Here is a 23273-nt window from a genome sequence, read left to right as displayed (position 1 = left end):
TGCTGTCTCTGCCTGGCCGGTTCCCCTCTCTCCACTGGGATTCTCTGCCTCTAACCCTATTACAGGGGCTGAGTCACTGGCTTACTGGTGCTCTTTCATGCCGTCCCTAGGAGGGGTGCGTCACTTGAGTGGGTTGAGTTACTGACGTGATCTTCCTGTCTGGGTTGGCGCCCCCCCTTGGTTTGTGCTGTGGTGGAGATCTTTGTGGGCTATACTCGGCCTTGTCTCAGGATTGTAAGTTGGTGGTTGAAGATATCCCTCTAGTGGTACGGGGGCTGTGCTTTGCAAAGTGGGTGGGGTTATATCCTTCCTGTTTGGCCCTGTCCGGGGGTATCATCGGATGGGGCCACAGTGTCTCCTGACCCCTCCTGTCTCAGCCTCCAGTATTTATGCTGCAGTAGTTTATGTGTCGGGGGGCTAGGGTCAGTTGGTTATATCTGGAGTACTTCTCCTGTCTTATCCAGTGTCCTGTGTGAATTTAAGTATGCTCTCTCTAATTCTCTCCTTCTCTCTTTCTTTCTCTCTCTCGGAGGACCTGAGCCCTAGGACCATGCGTCAGGACTACCGGGCATGATGACTCCTTGCTGTCCCCAGTCCACCTGGCCTTGCTGCTGTTCCAGTTTCAACTGTTCTGCCTGCGGTTATGGAACCCTGACCTGTCCACCGGACGTGCTACCTGTCCCAGACCTGCTGTTTTCAACTCTTAATGATCGGCTATGAAAAGCCAACTGACATTTATTCCTGATTATTATTTGACCATGCTTGTCATTTATGAACATTTTGAACATCTTGGCCATGTTCTGTTATAATCTCCACCCGGCACAGCCAGAAGAGGACTGGCCACCCCTCATAGCCTGGTTCCTCTCTAGGTTTCTTCCTAGGTTTTGGCCTTTCTAGGGAGTTTTTCCTAGCCACCGTGCTTCTACACCTGCATTGCTTGCTGTTTGGGGTTTTAGGCTGGGTTTCTGTACAGCACTTCGAGATATTAGCTGATGTACGAAGGGCTATATAAAATAAACTTGATTTGATTTGATGATGTTCATTACAGTTTTCTTGAATGTGGAGTAATTTGTAGAACGTCACATGAACATATTCAAACCCCCGGTATTTGGGAAACATAGATCAGGGGTGGCCAACCCTCTTGGAGAGTTAACTTTTGGCAGGATTTTCTATGGCCCAAATGAATTACATATTTACATGTTTGTTTGCTATGGACAAGGAGAGACTGAAATCCATAATATGGTTAGCAACTGCCACCAACCAATAATATTAGCATTTTCTTTCACCCCAAAAAGTTATTCAATGTCCCCCAGTTAGCTTACTCTAAATGTCATGTTCAAATAATCTCAAAGCTACTTCAAACCAAGTCGTCGAATATTGAGTGGTCAAGGGCCTAAGCCATGTGAAAATATGGAGAATTGCAGGAAATTAGTTTTAAAACATTTATTTTTTCTGGGGTTGGATCAGCCATCCACAATGCAGGTGATGGCTGCAGGATGAAGTTGGTGAAGAGCAACTGCAGAAACTCACTGCAGTCAAAATTTCATGAACTTTGATCACCTGATTTTTGTCAAGTTCATGCTTTTGCTCAATGCAATATACTTTGAAGGCGGCAAACAACGATGGTCAAGGACTTGACAAAGTGATCTGCTCGAACGCATCCTTTTACTTCTCTAGCCTTGGCTACCACACGAGCACTCAATCGGTCACACGTTCAAGCTAGCCAATAATGAGCTAGTTCCCTCTTTTGTCGTGTTGGTATCATGCGTAGAAGCACTGGGCACAGAACATTGCATTAATCACGTAGTTCGTTAGCTAATACATTTTTCTTAAAATGTTGAATGAGTGTGAGCTGGCCAGCTATCGAGGAGAGATGTTCAGACTTAAACTACAGCTCCCAGAATGCAACCGCAATGCAGCGTAGGTGCGTATATCCGGTGTCGTAAACACATTTTACTTCCGCCCAGACAGACCGACACTGGCAGCCAGAAAAGGAAAACGTAGCTAACTTTTAAAAGCAGCAATCAACAAGAGCTTTTTGAGCATAGTTTCATATTTTACAATAAAATCAGGACATGTTTCTCGACGTGACTGAATATTGACGAAGCCGCTAAAAGCAAAGACAAACGCGTTGGCCGCTCAAGAAAGTTTGTGTGAGGGCCTGTAAACAACATGTCCTCCGCCTCGCAGGCATCCTCTAGACGGCAATGGTGCTACCTCTGCGATCTGCCCAAGATGCCCTGGGCCATGCTCTGGGAATTCAGCGAAGCTGTTTGCAGGGGATGCGTGAACTACGACGGGGCGGACAGAATCGAGCTCCTAATTGAGACGGCCAGGCAGTTGAAGAGCAGCCACGGTGTTTTGGACGGAAGGTCCCCGGGCCCTCAGCAAGGCAAACCCAGCTCAAGTGGACCGATGGAAGGAGGGAGGCAGCATGCAGAACGTTTAGAAAGGGGGAGGGGAGAGTATGGCGTTTCCCCCCGCCTCCCCAATGGTCTGCACAGAGCTGAAGATGTGAGTATGTCAGAGGGGAGCAGACAGAGCCCCAACACTAGAAGGGCTATGGCTGGGGCCGCACCTGCTCTACATGGGACCATACCTCATGCTTTGATAGCCCAGGGGTTAGTGGGGGCCCCTCACGGCTTGTTGGCCCCTGTTTCAGGCACCAGAGCTGGGGGCCAGCAGATGGCTGGTTCCTCTGGCCATATAATGGGTGGTGATGGAAGGCGCCAGGTAATGTCAGCCATGTCGCTGGGGGCTGGTGCCTCCACTCTTGTGGGTCTGGAGGCAGGCTGGAGGAATGGTGAGGTCATGGCTGAGCTGGCAGAGAGCGCCAGGAGCCGGGCAGAGGGCTGGCCCAACCGCCCCAGAGCGGTACGAGATGTCCTGGTGACCCTCTGCGGCTGTGCCCCCTTCAGTGTGCGCTTCAGGAAAGACCACAACCTGGTGGGGCGCATTCTCGCTTTCGAAGCCGGGACCGGGCCTGAGTTTGAGCTGAAGGTGTTTGTGGAATACCCCAGCGGCTCTGGAATAGTCTTCTCTGGCATCCCGGAGCTTGTCAGGCAGATGTTTCGTGACTCAAACAAAGACGCGGGCAAAGCGGTGAACTCTGGGCTGCGTTACGTGGAATATGAGAGGCGGCAGGGTGCCGGGGACTGGCGTGCGCTCACGGAGCTCCTTAGTGACGGTGTACGCTCGTTTAAGGAGCCACCGATGCCCGAGATCCTCCCACAGCCGTACACGGATGCCGGCATGCCCATGGCGCCCGTCGGCCGCTCTGCACCTACCAAGGGTGCTGCACGGCGACGCAAAGCATCACCGAGCTCTGAAAACGGAGAGAGTGATGGAAGACCCATGGGGGATCACTCAGCCAGAGAGCCCTGGTCTCGAGGTGCCTATCCAGGCATGGAGCCCCTAGGCTCAGGCATGGCCAACCACCAGGACGGCCTTCCCCGCTCACACAGCCAGCCCTCGCCCATCTCAGCGCTCATGGGAGTGGCCGACAGCCTAAGCTCAAGCCAGATGTCCCGAGACGGCCCCGGCATGTCCTCAGCCCATTCCTCCGCAGCTGGCCGCCCAACCAGCAGCAGTCCCTCCTCTGCCTCCACCGCAGTCTCCCAGGCAGATATGGGCCAGGGTGCCCAAGGGGGGGCGAGCACTACCAGCGCTGGGGATTCCGGGAGCGGCGCCCTGCTTTGCTGCACCCTCTGCCGAGAGCGCCTGGAAGACACTCACTTTGTCCAGTGTCCTTCTGTCCCGCACCACAAGTTCTGCTTCCCATGCACGCGTGGCTCCATCCGCAGTCAGGGCCCTGGAGGAGAGGTATACTGCCCCAGCGGCGAGCGTTGTCCCCTGGCCGGATCCACCGTGCCCTGGGCTTTCATGCAGGGAGAGATCTCCACCATCCTGGCCGGAGACGGCGACGTGACGGTGAAGAAGGAGAACGACCCCTGACCCCAATCAAGGTGAAAGGCCCATGACATCCATCTTTTATTTTTTTCATAATCTATTCGATCAGTAGTTTTTTCTGTTTCTAATAAATGTTGTAATTGTCTTCTTTCTCAACAGCGGATCAAACACTTTGAAAGCTCTTCCCTGATCTATTTATCTCACCCGGAAGTTCAGATTTGCTGCAGTTCATCAAGTGCACCGCAGAGGTGCAGCAAGAAATAACCGAATCACCACGCAACCCAGGAGGCAATAGAACCACCTTTTTAAACAAGTTAGGAGGGCACCAGAACCATCCGTCCAAAAGGGGGCCACTTGTCTGTCCAAGCTGGGCTCATCTGTTAGTAATAGTTAAACTAGAGAAAATCACAAGTCATTCTCCATGTCCAATGAAGAAGCAGAGGCTATTCACGAGGCCTTGTTTTAAAAGCCCAGGATTGAAAGCACAGGTCTGTTCTTTAATATGACAATCTCTCAACGTGTTTCTATATAAAACAATTTAGTTGCATACTGTGTCATATGTGAACGATACCAATATTGAAAGTCCATGGGTAGCCAGAAGCAGGCAATTATTTGGACAGGACAAATAGATTTTTAAAACAATGGCAAAACCAAGGTTTAAACATTTTAATTGTCTCTTCAATGTATGCTCCTTTATTACATATTGTATGTCAGAAATGTGAATTTACTTTAAATGACTGTAATTTCTATTTTTGATACAAATTTATGTATGCGTTTATAGTAAGTAATAAGACCAAAGATGGCTTTGTGCTCTAATTTGACTGTAGCTTTGTATGCTGTACTCACTGATAACTCTGTTTCTTAATCTACCACAGAAGTAAGCTGGTTGTTTGTCTAACTTTTTTTGAAATCCCTGTGTGTGTACACACACGCTTCAATGGTTTAACAACATACTCAAATGTGATCTTAATATGGGGTCAACTCTAATAAATTCCAGAATAGTCATTGCTCTTGTGGATTTTTTGTCTTGCTCCCTTTTTGCTAGTGCAATTCAATTCCTACCCTTTTGTAAAAAAAATTCTGTATGGCACATACACATATCAGGAGAAGTGCAGCATTTTTCAAACATTTAATTAATCTTAGAAAAAGGTACAGTTGCACTCATATTGGCACTTTCCAAAGGAGGAAAGTTCAGAACGCTATTTTTACACTTGAAATTACACCGTTAATGAGAATAACCTGATTCCAACCAATTTAATTAGAATTTTGAATAATTTAGTCCAGGCCATTTGACTTTGAAAAATCTCAAATACATGTGAACGACAAGTCCTAAATTACAATTTATTTAAGTGAATTGTGAAAGGGTGCCAATATATTACAGCACAACAGTACATAGACATTTGAAGACAGGCACATATTTCAAATCTTTTTCCATGATTCAGCATTTTAAAACTTAATAAAATTCCAATGATACCACAGTAAACCACCTCTAACTGTAAACAATGTATTTGAGCAGCGAAATAGGGTATAAAAAGGTGACAGACATTCAATAAATGTCAAACGAGCTCACATTCCTTGTATGCATAGACTGGTACCAAGCGTCACAACCAATTTCCAGGATTAGAATTGGGCGGTATTTAATTTTCATACCGTTTCTGTACCATACCGAAGTATACAGTATTGCTAAATGTTCACAAGTGGCGCCCAAAAGATTAATACTTTTTTTGACACAAAACAATTTAGGCACTAGGGATCTTGATCCAGGAGGGGATTGAATGTCTCTGCTGTAACCAAGAAGCTTGATCATGACATCTAGCCACTTCACTAGCAAACCAAATGCATAGCTGGAGCCCTACGCTGGATATAATTTGATATCTTCGATTTCTTATAGTTACACTTAACTTATAGCTAACTATAAGTAGTGGCGTAGCACGGTATTGAAAATCATACCGTCGGTATTCGGCAATACCCCCGGTATATCGCTCAAGCCTAATTAGAAAATATTGTAAACAAAACACCCATAGATTATGTATATTGTAATAACATTTTCACAAACAAAAAGGAAGCCTGAAAAATATAGAATTTGGTATCACCCCTTATTGATCTGGTTCATGAGGACCATGTTTATATTCCATTGACAAATATCAAGTGATAATGAGCAACTTGATAGTCAGCCATCAATGCTTTTCATTGGAGTCACCCAGTGAAACCTCGCAAGGAGCTTCTTGATCCAACAACGTGACCCCTCAGAAAGGGCTTCCTGTGTCCCGGAGGGCCTCTTGGGCCCCTTTCAGTGTCTCCCTCTTCACACACTTCCAATAATCTATGATGCCACGCTGGGGCTGCACCTGGGGAAATACAAACATCACATAATAATTAGAGGTCGACCGATTTTTTAAAACCTGCATATTTAGTTCAAATAAATTCATGTTAGCAGGCAATATTAACTAGGGAAATTGTGTCACTACTCTTGCGTTCAGTGCAAGCAGAGTCAGGGTATATGCAACAGTTTTGGCCGCCTGGCTCATTGCGAACTAATGTCAAAATTGTACATAATATTGAAGGTTGTGCAATGTAACAGCAATATTTAGACTTGGGGTTGCCACCCGTTCGATAAAATACGGAACGGTTCCGTATTTCACTGAAAGAATAAACATTTTGTTTTCTAAATGATAGTTTACGGATTTGACCATATTAATGACCAAAGGCTCGTATTTCTGTGTTTATTATATTATAATTAAGTCTATGATTTGATAGAGCAGTCTGACTGAGCCGTGGTAGTTAGCAGCAGGCTCATAAGCATTCATTCATACAACACTTTACTGCAAGTATCTCTACTTGCACATCATCATCTGCTCATTTATCACTCCAGTGTTAATCTGCTAAATTGTAATTATTTCGCTCCTATGGCCTATTTATTGCCTACCTCCTCATGCCTTTTGCACACACTGTATATAGACTTTCTTTTTTTCCCTACTGTGTCATTGACTTGTTTCTTGTGTTATTGGTTTGTTTACTGTTTACTCCATGTGTAACTCTGTGTTATTGTCTGTGTCACAGTGCTTTGCTTTATCTTGGCCAGGTCGCAGTTGTAAATGAGAACTTGTTCTTAACTAGCCTACCTGGTTAAATAAAGGTGAAATCAAAAAAGAAAATTGCCAGCAGCTTTCTCTTTGCTTCAAGCAGCAGTAGCAATGCTTGAAGCAAAGCGCTGTTTATGACTTCAAGCCTATCAACTCCCGAGATTAGGCTGGCAATACTAAAGTGCCTATAAGAACATCCATTAGTCAAAGGTATATGAAATATAAAATGGTAGAGAGAAATAGTCGACGCATCAAAATTCCCATAATAACAACTACAACCTAAAACTTCTAAACTGGGAATATTGAACCACCAGCTTTCATATGTTCTCATGTTCTGAGCAAGGAACTTAAACGTTATCTTTTTTACATGGCACATATTGCACTTTTACTTTCTTCTCCAACACTGTGTTTTGGCATTATTTAAACCAAATTGAACATGTTTCATTATTTATTTGAGACTAAATTGATTTTATTTATGTATTATACACTGCTCAAAAAAATAAAGGGAACACTTAAACACAATGTAACTCCAAGTCAATCACACTTCTGTGAAATCAAACTGTCCACTTAGGAAGCAACACTGATTGACAATAAATTTCACATGCTGTTGTGCAAATGGAATAGACAACAGGTGGAAATTAGGCAATTAGTAAGACACCCCCAATAAAGGAGTGGTTCTGCAGGTGGTGACCACAGACCACTTCTCAGTTCCTATGCTTCCTGGCTGATGTTTTGGTCACTTTTGAATGCTGGCGGTGCTTTCACTCTAGTGGTAGCATGAGACGGAGTCTACAACCCACACAAGTGGCTCAGGTAGTGCAGCTCATCCAGGATGGCACATCAATGCGAGCTGTGGCAAGAAGGTTTGCTGTGTCTGTCAGCGTAGTGTCCAGAGCATGGAGGCGCTACCAGGAGACAGGCCAGTACATCAGGAGACGTGGAGGAGGCCGTAGGAGGGCAACAACCCAGCGGCAGGACCGCTACCTACGCCTTTGTGCAAGGAGGAGCAGGAGGAGCACTGCCAGAGCCCTGCAAAATTACCTCCAGCAGGCCACAAATGTGCATGTGTCTGCTCAAACGGTCAGAAACAGACTCCATGAGGGTGGTATGAGGGCCCGACGTCCACAGGTGGGGGTTGTGCTTACAGCCCAACACCGTGCAGGACGTTTGGCATTTGCCAGAGAACACCAAGATTGGCAAATTCACCACTGGCGCCCTGTGCTCTTCACAGATGAAAGCAGGTTCACACCGAGCACATGTGACAGACATGACAGAGTCTGGAGACGCCGTGGAGAACGTTCTGCTGCCTGCAACATCCTCCAGCATGACCGGTGTGGCGGTCGGTCAGTCATGGTGTGGAGTGGCATTTCTTTGGGGGGCCGCACAGCCCTCCATTTGCTCGCCAGAGGTAGCCTGACTGCCATTAGGTACCGAAATGAGATCCTCAGACCCCTTGTGAGACCATATGCTGGTGCGGTTGGCCCTGGGTTCCTCCTAATGCAAGACAATGCTAGACCTCATGTGGCTGGAGTGTGTCAGCAGTTCCTGCAAGAGGAAGGCATTGATGCTATGGACTGGCCCGCCCGTTCCCCAGACCTGAATCCAATTGAGCACATCTGGGACATCATGTCTCGCTCCATCCACCAACGCCACGTTGCACCACAGACTGTCCAGGAGTTGGCGGATGCTTTAGTCCAGGTCTGGGAGGAGATCCCTCAGGAGACCATCCGCCACCTCATCAGGAGCATGCCCAGGCGTTGTAGGGAGGTCATACAGGCACGTGGAGGCCACACACACACACTACTGAGCCTCATTTTGACTTGTTTTAAGGACATTACATCAAAGTTGGATCAGCCTGTAGTGTGGTTTTCCACTTTAATTTTGAGTGCGACTCCAAATCCAGACCTCCATGGGTTGATAAATTTGATTTCAATTGATAATTTTTGTGTGATTTTGTTGTCAGCACATTCAACTATGTAAAGAAAAAAGTATTTAATAAGAATATTTCATTCATTCAGATCTAGGATGTGTTATTTTAGTGTTCCCTTTATTTTTTTGAGCAGTGTATTAAGTTAAAATAAAAGTGTTCATTGAGTAGTTGTAATTGTTAAGATTACAAATATATATATTTAAAAAAGCAGCCGATTAATCGGTATCGGCTTTTTTGGTCCTCCAATAATCGGTATCGGCATTGAAAAATCATAATCGGTCAACCTCTAATAATAATAATAATGTTAATAAACTTTACAGAGTGGCTGCGTGAATTGATCACCAGGACACCTTTTTATGTGGACTAAACAACCCCCCCAAAAAATGTTATGCAATCTCCGCTGCTTCCTCCCTTTCCTGATCCTCACTTCTGAGATTAACATTCTGAAAAATTTTGACAACATGATCAGCGTGAGGTTTTCTCCCCCCAAAAAGTGCGTAAAGTAACACATCGCGGAACGTTTAAAAGGTTATTTAGTACACTGGAAAAGGTGTCCTAGGGGGCGGGGCGGTTCGATTAGATTGTGTAGCCTCGGCTGAAACTTAACTTGTATAGCACAATTCATACAGAGACCGCAACTCACAACACAATGATTATTAACAAGTAAATTGGAGACTTGCATGAAAGTTTGAGTGAAGCACGAATCTCAAGATCAAATAACGCCTTGACATACTTTTTAATGTGATTGCCAACTGGTAAATACCCCCTTTACCTTCAAGCCACGTAGTACTCGGTCCTCCATCACTCCGATAAACTCCTTGTGGCTCAGGCAGTTATCGCCGTCCAGGTCAAAGATCTTGAACACAGTGTCCAGCACGTTCTCCGAGAGGTCGTGCCCCGTGGCGATCTTCACAGCTCGCTTAAATTGGACTGTGGAGTATCAAAAGAAAGTCAAATTATCAGGATAATGTCTTTGGTTGAAGTGATTTGCCTGTGTCGAATCAGAAACTGTCATACAAAATGCCCTTCCTACTTAAAACAAGGTAGACATGGAAAATTACCCATTCCAATAGGTCGGTTGGCTTCACTTATCATTTTCACAGAGAAGGCAAAGTCCTCCAGGTTGTTGGTGAATAGGCAAAACGCTTTGAACTCATCAAATGTGATGCTCTACAAAAGAAGAGGGACAAATGTCCAAGTTGTACACTGAGAAGTCAACCCTTGAGACCCCCCCCCCCAAAAATGTGCTATATTTCACAACTTCTTAAACCTGAAGGTACATTGACCTGACTTCCTATTATCCCTGGCCCTGTTTGAATAGAAAATGCATCCTTTCTTCATTAAAGTGACACCACATCAGAATTGGTTGGATTGGGGAAAATAATTGGGTGGCAATTCGCAACCTTGCTTTCACAACCCCTAATCATCTGTGGTGACCAAGGAAGGAAGGGTGGATTTTTCAAAGCATTGGAACAGGGCCACGTTCCTTTTTACCTGGCCAGCGGGGATCCTCTTCCTCATGTTCTCCCAGTAGGCCTCGTTGGCTTCCTCGTTGGTGTAGTGCAGCAGCCACTCTGCAAAGTCCTCCCGCCGCATGGTGTCCATGCCCTTGGAAAACTGCAGGAACTCCATCTCCTGCACCTCCGCCTGCAGGTCCTCCATGAACCTAGAGGAGACATCCAGAGTAAAGACACTGAATGTGACTAGGTCGGTTCTGGGCTCGTACTCAGTGTCTCAGAGTAGGAATGCTGATCTAGGATCAGGTCTCCCTGTCCTTGTAACTATATTATGATCTAACAGGCAACACTGATCCTTGAGCAACAAGAAGTATTCAGTGCGTATGAGAAAACATGATTTTACTAAGATTAGGTACACCTATATATACAAAAGTATGTGGACACCCATTCAAATTAGTGGATTCTGCTATTTCAAACACACCCATTGCTGAAAGATGTATAAAATCAAGCACACAGCCATGCAATCTCCATAGACAAACATTGTTATTGTGAAGTTGCAATGTCTAGGAGCAACAACGGCTCAGCTGCAAAGTGGTTAGCCACACAAGCTCACAGAACTGGACCGCCGAGTGCTGAAGTGCGTAAAAAATTGTCTGTCCTCGATTGCAACCCTCACTACGGAGATTAACTTCCTCTGGAAGCAATGTTTACAGCACAAGATCTGTTCATCGGGAGCTGAATGAAATAGGTTTCCATGGCCGAGCAGCTGCACACAAACCTAAGATCCCCATGCGCAATGCCAAGCGTCGGCTGGAGTGTTGTAAAGCTTGCCATTCTACTCTGGAGCAGTGGAAACATTGCGATGAATGATGATGAATCACGCTTCACCAATGAGGGCTGTTTTTCATGGTTCGGGCTAGGCCTCTTAGCGTTAAGATTTCCCTTCACTGGAACTACAGCATACATTTACATTACAGACGATTATGTGCTTCCAACTTTGAGGCAACAGTTTTGGTAAGGCCTTTTCCTGTTTCAGCATGACAATGCCCCCTGTGCACAAAGCAAGGTCATACAGAAATGGTTTGTCAAGATTGGTGTGGAAGAACTTGACTGGCCTGTACAGAGCCCTAACCTCAACCCCATCAAAGACCTTTGGGATGAATTGGAACACCGACTGCGAGCCAGGCCTAATCGTCCAACCTCACTAATGCTTGTGGCTGAATGGAAGCAAGTCCCCGCAGCAATATTCCAATATCTAGTGAAAAGCCTTCCCAGAAGAGTTGAGGCTGTTAAAGCAGCAAAGGGGGGAACAACTCCATATTAACGCCTATGATTTTGGAATGAGATGTTCGACGAACATGTGTCCACATACTTTTGGTCATGTAGTGTATTTTACCTGCAGAATACATTGTACTGAAGCTTGTTTTTGCCATTCCTGCCAAAGAAGAATGCCTGCAGTGTAGTGTTCACACCATCCCCCTCTACGACTGGTTTCTGTGAAGATGACATCAAGTTTCAACACTTCCCGCCTTTGTTATTACTGCAAGCCCCATCACGCTTGAAATACGAGTAAACACAATCAGTTTCCCAGCCGGTACACAATGGTTTACGTCACCGTACAATGACAGTTGGCAAGGCTTAGTGCTTTCAATGTGCATTTCCACATGTAATTTAAAATAATAAAAATAAACTTTATTCAACTAGGCAAGTCAGTTAAGAACAAAATCTTATTTACAATGACGGCCTACCGAGGAACAGTTAACAGTTAACTGCCTTGTACAGGGGCAGAACAACAGATTTTTACCTTGTCAACCTTTGTTACTGGCCCAACGTTCTAACCCCTAGGCTACCTGCTGCCCATATCAAGTATTTTGAAAACTTTTCAACAAGTCACATAAATGACTAAGGAGTTCAGTCTTAAAAAGGTTTAGAGTGTTGACTCACCACGTCTGTGGCACCTTCCATGGGCACTTTATCTTTTCTTTTCCCAATGATTTTCTTGAGCTTCATCATAAAACAAAGCAGCAACAATTATTCCTTGTATTATAATAAACGCAGATACTAAACTACAAAAGATTAAGCTAAAAACATGTACTACTAGTGAGAGCATTTCTTAGCTAGCTTAGTCTAAAAATTCAGGAAACAACTAAATCAGTTATAAACCCACTAATAACACATACATACCTCTTACTCATCTGGATTATCCAATAAATGTCAGCAATAAGAGAATTTTTCATTAGTCAAAAAGGTTTACTACCCACAATGCCTCACTAATATTAAAACTGGAGCCAGTTTGAAACAGCAAACAGTGTGTGTTTGAGATCGACAGAACAGCAGTTGGACCACATAGAACTACTGATCTACAAATCATCTTGCATCCCAAATGCTACTCATGATGTGACCAAAGCGATCACTTGCCTGCCTTGCTCACACTGATCCCCTCAAACACGCTGAATGATTATCCATGCTGCTCCTCGCTCTACTTTGTCAGGTGCATAACATGCTTACGTGTAAGATGTTTTGGACCCCATATTCCCAGTAGGAACACACAACAGAGGTATCTTAACGCTATCTAAACCCTGTGGTTCCCAGTGTTGCTGAATGTCCACACCAGGCTCTGTTCAAAATTAGGGAATCAACTTTTCATTGGTTTGGTACAAAACTGTGTCAGTCACATGCATTTTTGTAGCAATGTATGCATATTGCATTGTGCTAAAGCCAACTGGCAAATACAGTATGTTAACAAGCTAGATTCTGTAACATACAATGCATTCGGAAAGTATTCAGACCTCTTGACTTTTTCCACATTTTGTTACGTTACAGCCTTATTCTAAAATGGATTAAATTGATTTTTCCCCTCATCAATCTACACAGAGAGTCAGAGTCCTTTAGGTACCTTTTGGCAAAAACTGGGAGAAACTGGTGCAGACTTGAAGTACTGGCCATACAACATGTGACTGAGTTAGTATCAAGAGTATAGTACTCACTTGTAGGAGCATTTATTTTAAAACCTCCAACTGGGCAACGTCCATGTAAGGGCTGGTAATATTTTGGAATTTAACAGTGTGGATACTTGATATAGATATACATGACTATATCATTTCATATACAATCAGACTGAATACAGATTACTATATGCAACATGAAAATACAAATCCATCAACTCCTTGAGAAGCATATCATCGCTGTCTGATGAAAACCTCATCTCCAAACCACAAATGTTTCAGTAAATTCAAAAATATTACCACATTTTCCGCATTAACGAACATACAATTATGAAGCTTCAGAAGCTATTTTGAATACATTTTCTTGGTCCTAGAGTCACGAAATGTTCAGAGTACATTGAGGGGAATTACTGCTTTCAATTAATAAAAAATAAATAAAAAATGGCCACAAATGCAGTTACAAGGTTTTCATCAGAGAGCGACGATATAAAAAACAAAAATGTGAGGAACATTATATAATACAGATTATAAAGCATACCTTGAGAAACTCCTTTCTGTCCACATGCTCATTGCCATCAATATCAAGCATTTTGAAAGCTATATGAAATCCTGTGTGTGGCTCTGAAATTACACAATGCATTTTCTATTAGAAAATAACATCACAGGCTCATCTGCAGTTGAAGTTGGAAGTTTACATACACTTAGGTTGAGTCATTAAAACTTGTTTTTCAACCACTCCACAAATGTCTTGTTAACACCCTATAGTTTTGGCAAGTCGGTTAGGACATCTACTTTGTGCATGACACAAGTAATTTTTCCAACAATTGTTTACAGAGATTATTTCACTTATAATTCACTGTATCATAATTCCAGTGGGTCACAAGTTTACATACACTAAGTTGACTGGCCTTTAAACAGCTTGGAAAATTCCAGAAAATTATGTTATGGCTTTAGAAGCTTCTGATAGGCTAATTGACATCATTTGAGTTAATTGGAGATGTACCTGTGGATGTATTTCAAGGCCTACCTTCAAACTCAGTGCCTCTTTGCTTGACATCATGGGAAAATCAAAAGAAAAAAGTACCACGTTCATCTGTACAAACAATATTACGCAAGTATAAACACCATGGGACCACGCAGCCGTCATACCGCTCAGGAAGGAGACGCGTTGTCCCCTAGAGATGAACGTATTTTGGTGAGAAATGTGCAAATCAATCCCAGAACAACAGCAAAGGACCTTGTGAAGAAGCTGGAGGAAACAGGTACAAAAGTATCTATATTCACAGTAAAACGAGTCCTATAGACATTACTTGAAAGGCTGCTCAGCAAGGAAGAAGCCACTGCTCCAAAACCGCCATAAGCCAGACTACGGTTTGCAACTGCACATGGGGACAAAGATCATACTTTCTGGAGAAATATTCACTGGTCTTATGAAACAAAAATAGAACTGTTTGGCCATAATGACCATCGTTATGTTTGGTGGAAAAAGGGGGAGGCTTGCAAGCCGAAGAACACCATCCCAACCGTGAAGCACGAGGGTGGCAGCATCATGTTGTGGGGGTGCTTTGCTGCAGGAGGAACTGGTGCACTTCACAAAATAGATGGCATCATGAGGTAGGAAAATGATGTGGATATATTGAAGCAACATCTCAAGACATCAGTCAGGAAGTTAAAGCTTGGTCGCAAATGGGTCTTCCAAATGGACAATGACCCCAAGCATACTTCCAAAGTTGTGGCAAAATGGCTTAAGGACAACAAAGTCAAAGTATTGGAGTGGCCATCACAAAGCCCTGACCTCAATCCTATAGAAAATGTGTGGGCAGAACTGAAAAAGCGTGTGCGAGTAAGGAGGCTTACAAACCTGACACCGTTACACCAGCTCTGTCAGGAGGAATGGGCCAAAATTCATCCAACATATTGTGGGAAGCTTGTGGAAGCCTACCCGAGACATTTGACCCAAGTTAAACAATTTAAAAAGGCAATGCTTCCAAATACTAATTGAGTGCATGAAAACTTCTGACCCACTGGGAATGTGATGAAATAAATAAAAGCTGAAAGCCTTCTCTCTATTATTCTGACATTTCACATTCTTAAAATAAAATGGTGATCCTAACTGACATAAGACAGGGAATTTTTACTAAATGTCAGGAATTGTGAAAAACTGAGTTTAAATGTATTTGGCTAAGGTGTATGTAAACTTCCAACTTCAACTGTAGGTACTGCTTGGACCCAACAAAGCAGCGACAAGATGAGCGCTAAACAGCAGGGTCTTCTGAAATAATGATTCTAGCACAACATTGTTGGTGACTGGGCAACATTTTGAATGAGAAAGTTAAGTCACCAAAACAGTACCGCCAAAACACTACCACATGAGCTGTGTGTTCAGTAGCTAAGTATGAGAAAAAAATACTATAAATACAAAAATAAAATGTGTGTTCTATTGGACTGTTTGAAGATGTTATTTTTCATTTTGTGCCTACTGAAAACCACCACCCAGGTTGTCAGTCCAGCCACATAAGTTTTAGCCAGCTTTTCAGTCACTGCACTAACCCTGAGGGCATAGAAAATCCCACAAATTCAAGTAATGCATACATAATCTTATTATTTTCACAATGTGTTACAGTAACAGGCTACACAATGTACTATCCTAAACATGATAGATAGTACATTAGATTAGGCTACGTCAAATTAAGTTAACCTATTGTGCAGACAATAAGATGAGGGGCCTGAAAATATCATGAGCAACGGAAACTCGGCAATTCATAAATGAGCCAGCTCCTGTACAAATATGTTGCCACACATTCATTATGTTTGCACGTCTATATGCTACATCTGTGCTAAACCAGGGCCGTGTTCATTAGGCACCCAACGGTAGAAAACGTTCTGAAACGGGAAGGTATCATCTGTCCTTGTGTAACAGTGTTGCTTCTGTTCTTCTCCCTGCCCAACCTGGACTCAAACCAGGGACCCTCTGAACACATCGACATCTGTCGCCCATGAAGAAGCCGCGGCCCTTGAGCAGGTGATGTCACCGATTGAATGACACTAGGCTACACTCAAACCCTTTGACCTCCTCCACAGCAACTACAGCAGTCGGGCAGAGCTCAACTGAGTAGATACCTCTAACTAGCTAGCCAATTGATATCGACTAAACTTGTCCAATAAACACACATTTTTGTTTTCAGTTGCAAACCATTTTGCTAATCGACACCACCCAGATGAAGTAAGATGTGCTGTGTAAGCATGAAAGGATGCAGGTTCCAATGCATGTCATTGAAAGGGGGGGCTGTTTCTACTGTATGTCATGCTGAGTCTATAACTTACTGGTCAGAATAGTCAACAGGAACAGGTACTCTGTGTAGGATATCAGACCTGCAAGACACAAAACATGCCATCTGTATCACACAAACATTTCAGTGGGTGTTCATTTAACCCGTTTAGATTGACTCCAACATTACATACATATTTCCTGCCTGAAGTATAACTAGCCAGCATCTTTTAACTTTGATAAAGCACGTAGCACCAGTGAGGTTGATTGACCATGGCATGAAAACGTACCATTGTCTCCAAAGTTTCTGAACAGACTGTTGCCTGCCTTGGCCCGTGAGGCAGCATCCAGCATCTTATCCACCTCCTGCAAGTATCATCAATTACGCAAAGAGAAACAACAAAATGTAATCTTGTGCTGTAATGCTCATGTTGGTAAGACTATAGTAAATTCAAAACAAGTTCTGACAATGAGTTAACCCGATCCCAACACTCACCTTTTTGGTTAGAGCTTTATTTTGCAATTTACCTACAAGCAGAAGGAAAAGTAAAGAGCAGTTCTTGCTTGGAACAAAATGTAATACACTTACCCAGATGGAGCTTGTATCTAGCCAATGAAGCCATATGCCAAACAATTACATTCATTACATCATGCAGTATCCCTTTTCAAGCACGTAGGCCATTTTACAACATGGACACTGTCATTTGATACTACTGTACTTACGGTCAACATTCTCCAGCATGATTGAGAAGAGGAAATCCCTTGGTGTCATGTAGAGCTCCTCATCATACATCATTGAGGCAAACTGGTTGAAGCGCATCCGTCTGGCAGACATCTGGGATACTGGAAGCACCTATAATACCGAATGAAGAATTAGCACTAAAAGGAGGACAAAGTCTAAATTAAGGGGCAGTGCAAAGCTGAAAACTGGATAAGATAATGGAAATAGAATGGTCAGTACTCCTGACCAACTATTTTGGCACATAGACTTTCATGCAAACAGCAATTAGCTAATGGATACATTTTATTTGCTTGCTTATTTCTATCAATGTATCTACTGATTGCACAATTTCCCTATACATAGAAAATATTATCCCATAGGCCTCTCCCTCTCGGTCACCACAATCACACCGTTATTCAACCGGTCGTTCAGATCGGCACCGTTTCCGTTTTATTTAACATTGCACATGAATGGCATGATGATTACGGTGGCTCAGAGGGCGATATTGTTTTGTGTGTTCTTTATATATGAACTGTGTTTGAATACTCATACTAACCATGCTATCTGTGACGTAAATGTAGTGTATACTTTTTGGTCATAGTATGGATATAGTTAGTATGCCAAAAGTTTCCGGATGTTGTACTACATTTGCCAAAATAGGAAGTATACAAACAGTGGACACTTGCCGTGATTTAGGGTCCATAATGCAATTCTTCTGGAAATGGGCGTGACTTATGCAGCCGAAGTCTAACGAGAGCGGATACAAATGTATTGCTTTACTAATTATGACAAATGTTGTGCAATGTAATAAAGTAATGAACGTTACTTTTCGAATAAGTTACCTTACAGTTATGTTGGCTGACAATTCGTTAGCTACGCTACCCTTACGAACCACATACCGGTTACATACTGCTGTAAATCAAATTGTATTAGTGACATGCGCCGAATACAACAGGTGTATGTATACCTTACAGTGAAATGCTTACTTATGAGCCCCTAACCAACAATGCAGTTTCAAAAAAATACGGATAAGAGATAAAAGTAACAAGTAATTAAAGAGCAGCAGTAAAAGAACAATAGCGAAACTATATACAGGGGGGTACCAATACAGAGTCAATGTGCGGGGGCACCGGTTAGTTGAGGTAGTATGTATATGTAGGTAGAGTTATTAAAGTGACTCTGCATAGATGACAAGAGAGTAGCAGTAGTGTAAAGAGGGGGGTGGGGGACAATGCAAACAGTCTGGGTAGCCATTTGACTAGATATTCAGGAGTCTTATGGCTTGGGGGTAGAAGCTGTTTAGAAGCCTCTTGGACCTAGACTTGGCGCTCCGGTACCACTTGCCGTGCGGTAGCAGAGAGAACAGTCTACGACTAGGGTGGCTGGAGTCTTTGACAATTTTTAGGGCCTTCCTCTGACACCGCCTGGTATAGAGGTCCTGGATGGCAGGAAGCTTGGCCCCAGTGATATACTGGGCCGTTAGCACTACCCTCTAGTGCCTTTCGGTCTGAGGCCGAGCAGTTGCCATACCAGGTAGCGATGCACCAGTCAGGATGCTCTCGATGGAGATGCTGAAGAACCTTTTGAGGATCTGAAGACCCGTGCCAAATCTTTTCAGTCTCCTGAGGGTTAGTTGGTTTTGTTGTGCCCTCTTCACAAATGTCTTGGTGTGCTTGGACCATGTTAGTTTGTTGGTGATATGGACACCAAGGAACTTGAAGCTCTCAACCTGCTCCACTGCAGCCCCGTTGATGATAATGGGGGTGTGCTCGGTCATCTTTTTCCTGTAGTCCACAATCATCTCCTTTGTCTTGATCACGTTGAGGGAGAGGTTGCATAAAGATATGCTATGTTAGCTAGCTGCTTTCTAACGGCGTTAGTTGGTTACTAATACATCAAAATTGCCAGTATATTAACAATATCCTATCTAACTACCTACCCAACGTTTATTGACTTGATTATTCCAGTCATTAGCTGTGCGTTCTCAATGGACATTCAGGTGCTTTCATAAATTCGCTCTGGCTATCCGAGTTGTCCGAGAGTACTCTCCTTTGAGTGTACCAGAGTAGCGCAGAATAACTGAATTTACGAACGCTCAACACACGTTGAATATTGCCAGCGTCGTTAAATGTTGGCAAAATAGCTTAATTAAATTGTTGCCAGCAGCAGTTTGTCACCAACTGTCTGGATAACATGAAAACTGCCTAACCAGCTCTGCTAGGGTGAGTGAAATGGTCAGAGTGAGGTGTTAGCTAGCTACTTCCAGACACAAATGAGAGGTCAGAATAAGGTCAGAATGCTCAAACCCTACTCCTCAGCTAGAGCGTCCAGTAGGCACTCTGAACGCTCCCAGAGCGAAACGCTATGAATTTACAAACGAACAATCTGACAACGCTCTGAATTTACCAACGCCCAGAGCGCACTCTGGCACTCCAGATTGAATTTAAGAACACACCCGAAGTAGTAAAATGTCTAGCTACTAATTTGTTAGGCTAGCAAGAGGTTGCATTGCAACAGCATCAACTTCCGGTAGACAGGCGAAGCGCTAGTATGCTCAACTGAAGGATACTGTTCGTTTACAGTATACTAATAGTATGTAGTATATACTCATTAAGTATACAGTATGTTAGTATGGGTATTCGAACACAGCTATGATCTATGTCTGTGCTCCACAAGTTTTGCTATTTGATGGTCAGACCATATTGATTAGGGCTGCTTTCAGTATGAGAAAAACGGTGTCGTTTCCGTCTAATTAAACGTTTAACACCGTTCTGAATACACCACAATACTCTCAAAATGTTGATTGGATCAAAAAAAAAAACATTGTGATAACTAGCTACCTAACGTTACCGTATTAATTGTACGCATAGCCATGGCTAAATAGGCTACTTGTTTACTAATAGGCCTACTGTAATATAGGACATCGCGCATCGTCCTTAATATGGCTGTTTACTTGAGCATTGTACTAACATTCAGTTGTGATAATGCCTGGTAGAAAAGTTTAGCATACAAATACTGACTCACCAGGCACTTAGCAAGATTCCTGGCATGTTCGGATAGCTAGTTAACTCAAACTTCGTGGCTAACTTTACAGATAGCTAGCTAGCTGCGCCACTTCACCAAAGATACTTTAACGTTACCTTTTCCTCCTCGGCATGGACGGTGAAGGGCAAAAACCTCTTGCTCGGCTCAAAGTGATAATATACCAGCCCGCTTCCAACGACAGACCCCAAAATGCCAGGTCCCAGGGCACTATGCAGCGTTCTGTATGACCAAGGTCTCCTCCAAAAGTTTCTCAAAACTCCAGCAACCCTACCAAAGCTGGCCATTTTCCGTAAACTTCTTCTTAGGTACCTTCTTCTTCGATGACGTTTAATGGCGGTTGGCATCCAATACATGTTGCATTACCGCCACCAACTAGACTGGAGTATAACTCCTTTATACTTTGCTTGAATAAAAAAGAATAAACAAATACCATATAAAACAAAGAATAACCTCCACCCCCCTCAAACTATTTAAATATATTTAGTCCTACTTAACACACCCTGTAACTCTTCTGACGTCAAGTCTCGCACACCCAAATACCTCTCTGCAGCAGCCACCACAACCTCAATTTTCTGTGACTTATGTTCCATTCCTGCAGTACAGTTGATAACCATTGCTATAAATGATAAAAATCCAATCTTACTGAAACATATATCACTTGTTGGACTATCCCTCTGCACTGGTACAGCTCTACAACTCACACGACTCCTCATGATCCCCCTTGACCAATCTTCCTTTACTTTCTTCACTGCCTCAGCATAGACAGCTTCTGCACTACTCTAACCCTGGAAACTTCAACCTGCCTCTCTCGTGGACATTTCTGATCTCCAGCCCCATGGGTATCCCTACAATTAACACATACCACTACTTTCCCCAATACTACACATGCCTTTGTCTCATGCCCTTACGCACACTTCTCACACCTAGGAACCTCCCTCCTACACACTGCTGCCACATGCACATACAGTTCGCCTGGGTCCAACCTGGGTCCAACCTCATCATGTCACATGGCCAGTGAACAGAGGCAGCAGGTCAGTGAAGTAGTTCTAGGAATGCAGTTTGAGGGCCACCTTCAGAAGCTTAAGTGTCATGGAGAGGTGCTGAACAAACTCGGCCGTCAGGCTCTCCTCCACCAGGGAAGAGATGGCAGTGACCTCATCAGGGAGGAACACAAACATACTGACATAATCCTGCATCTGAACAATCTGCAGAGAGAGAGAGAGGAAGGAGAAATAGGCAGGAAGAAAATGGGGAGAGATCAGATCAATAGGAAAATATGTTCATGAACAATAAGAAGTATTTAAAACTTTTTATACCAGGCTGTGAGAACAAATGAACTGTACTTACTGTTCAGGCCAGGTCTGAGTTGATATCCCAATTTCACTTGGTAATGGTCATGGGTCATCCTGGCAATGCAGGTGAGCGTCTTCCCATCTAGCTGGAATTATAACCATCTCTCTACTTTGACTTATCAAATAAAATTGTATTTGTCACACGGTGTAGACCTTACAGTGAAATGCTTACTTACAAGACCTTAAGAAGCCTTTTGACCCTAGACTTGGCACTCTGGTACTGCTTGCTGTGCGGTAGCAGAGAGAACAGTCTATGACTAGGGTGGCTGGAGTCTTTCATAATTTTAAGGGCCTTCCTCTGACATTGTCTGGTATAGAGATCCTGGATGGCACAAAGCCTGACCCCAGTGATGTACTGGGCCGTACACACTACCCTCTGTAGTGCCTTGGGGTCGGAGGCCGAGCAGTTGCCATACCAGGCAGTAATGCAACCAGTCAGGATGCTCTCGATGGTGCAGCTGTAGAACTTTTTAAGGCTCTGGGGACCCATGCCAAATCTTTTCAGTCTCCTGAGGGGGAATAGGCATTGTTGTGCCCTCTTCACGACTGTCTTGGTGTGTTTGGACCATGATAGTTTGTTGGTGATGTGGACACGAAGGAACTTTAAGCTCTCAACCTGCTCTACTACAGCCCCGTCGATGAGAATCGGGGAGTGCTCGGTCCTCCATTTCCTGTAGTCAACAATCATCTCCTTTGTCTTGATCACATTGAGGGAGAGGTTTTTGTCCTGGCACTACACGGCCAGGTCTCTGACCTCCTCCCTATAGGCTGTTTCATCGTTGTCGGTGATCAGGCCTACCACTGGTGTGTAGGTAATGATGGTGTTGGAGTCATTCCTGGCGATGAAGTCATGGGTGAACAGGGAGTACAGGAGGGGACTGAGCACGCACCCCTGAGGGGCCCCCATGTTGAGGATCAGTATGGCAGATGTGTTGTTACCTACCCTTACCACCTGGGGGGCGGCCCGTCAGGAAGTCCAGGATCTAGTGGCAGAGGGAGGTGTTTAGTCCCAGGGTACTTAGCTTAGTGATAAGCTTCAAGGGCACTATGGTGTTGAACGCTGAGCTGTAGCCAATGAATAGCATTCTCACAAAGGTGTTCCTTTTGTCCAGGTGGGAAAGGGCAGTGTGGCGTGGAATAGAGATTGCATCATCTGTGGATCTGTTGGGGTGGGTCTAGGGTTTCTGGGATGATGGTTTTGATATGAGCCATGACCAGCCTTTCAAAGCACTTCATGGCTACAGACGTGAGAGCTACTGGTTGGTAGTTATTTAGGCAGGTTACCTTAGTGTTCTTTGGCACAGGGACTATGGTGGTCTGCTTCAAACATGTTGGTATTACAGACTCAGTCAGGGACAAGTTGCAAATGTCAGTGAATGCACTTGCAAGCTGGTCAGCTCTTGCTTGCAGTACACGTCCTGGTAATCCATCTGGCCCAGCGGGCCTTGTGAATGTTGACCTGTTTGAAGGTCTTGCTCACATCGGCTATGGAAAGCGTGATCACAGTCGTCCGGAACAGCTGATGCTCTCATGCATGCTTCAGTGTTACTTGCCTCGAAACGA

At 44.0% G+C, this 23273-nt stretch overlaps 2 protein-coding genes across 2 annotated transcripts; one reads left to right on the top strand and one right to left on the bottom strand.

Annotated features, from left to right (window-relative positions):
* The first annotated feature begins 1967 nt into the window (after positions 1–1967).
* On the top strand, positions 1968–4914 carry LOC120031441 (interferon regulatory factor 2-binding protein 1-like). Its single transcript, XM_038977200.1, has 2 exons — positions 1968–3965; positions 4069–4914. Exon 1 carries the CDS (start codon positions 2173–2175, stop codon positions 3952–3954), a length of 1782 nt encoding a protein of 593 aa, XP_038833128.1. The 5' UTR covers positions 1968–2172; the 3' UTR covers positions 3955–3965; positions 4069–4914.
* Positions 4915–5022: 108 nt separating this feature from the next.
* On the bottom strand, positions 5023–20675 carry LOC120031447 (calcium uptake protein 2, mitochondrial-like). Its single transcript, XM_038977214.1, has 12 exons — positions 20454–20675; positions 17316–17445; positions 17089–17120; positions 16883–16958; positions 16649–16696; positions 13863–13945; positions 12324–12383; positions 11776–11873; positions 10417–10588; positions 9984–10092; positions 9695–9852; positions 5023–6257 (listed from the first exon to the last, which is right to left on the bottom strand). The coding sequence occupies exons 1-12, from the start codon at positions 20640–20642 to the stop codon at positions 6156–6158; spliced, it is 1257 nt and encodes a 418-aa protein (XP_038833142.1). The 5' UTR covers positions 20643–20675; the 3' UTR covers positions 5023–6155.
* Between the last annotated feature and the right edge of the window lie 2598 nt (positions 20676–23273).

This window comes from Salvelinus namaycush, chromosome 3 (assembly GCF_016432855.1).
Source record: "Salvelinus namaycush isolate Seneca chromosome 3, SaNama_1.0, whole genome shotgun sequence".
In the NCBI taxonomy this organism is placed as follows: domain Eukaryota; kingdom Metazoa; phylum Chordata; class Actinopteri; order Salmoniformes; family Salmonidae; genus Salvelinus; species Salvelinus namaycush.
Note: the sequence above shows the minus strand (reverse complement) of the source record. Positions and strands in the feature narration are given on the sequence as shown.

What these genes read in the sequence shown, in the direction of transcription:
- LOC120031447 (XM_038977214.1), bottom strand. Translation starts at nt 20,642, where the DNA reads ATGGCCAGCTTTGGTAGGGTTGCTGGAGTTTTGAGAAACTTTTGGAGG. An exon ending in TCCATGCCGAGGAGGAAAAG is followed by an intron (nt 17,446 to 20,453) that starts GTAACGTTAAAG and finishes TCGGTATTATAG; the next exon opens with GTGCTTCCAGTATCCCAGAT. An exon ending in CAGAAACTTTGGAGACAATG is followed by an intron (nt 16,697 to 16,882) that starts GTACGTTTTCAT and finishes TGTGTCTTGCAG; the next exon opens with GTCTGATATCCTACACAGAG.
- LOC120031441 (XM_038977200.1), top strand. Translation starts at nt 2,173, where the DNA reads ATGTCCTCCGCCTCGCAGGCATCCTCTAGACGGCAATGGTGCTACCTC.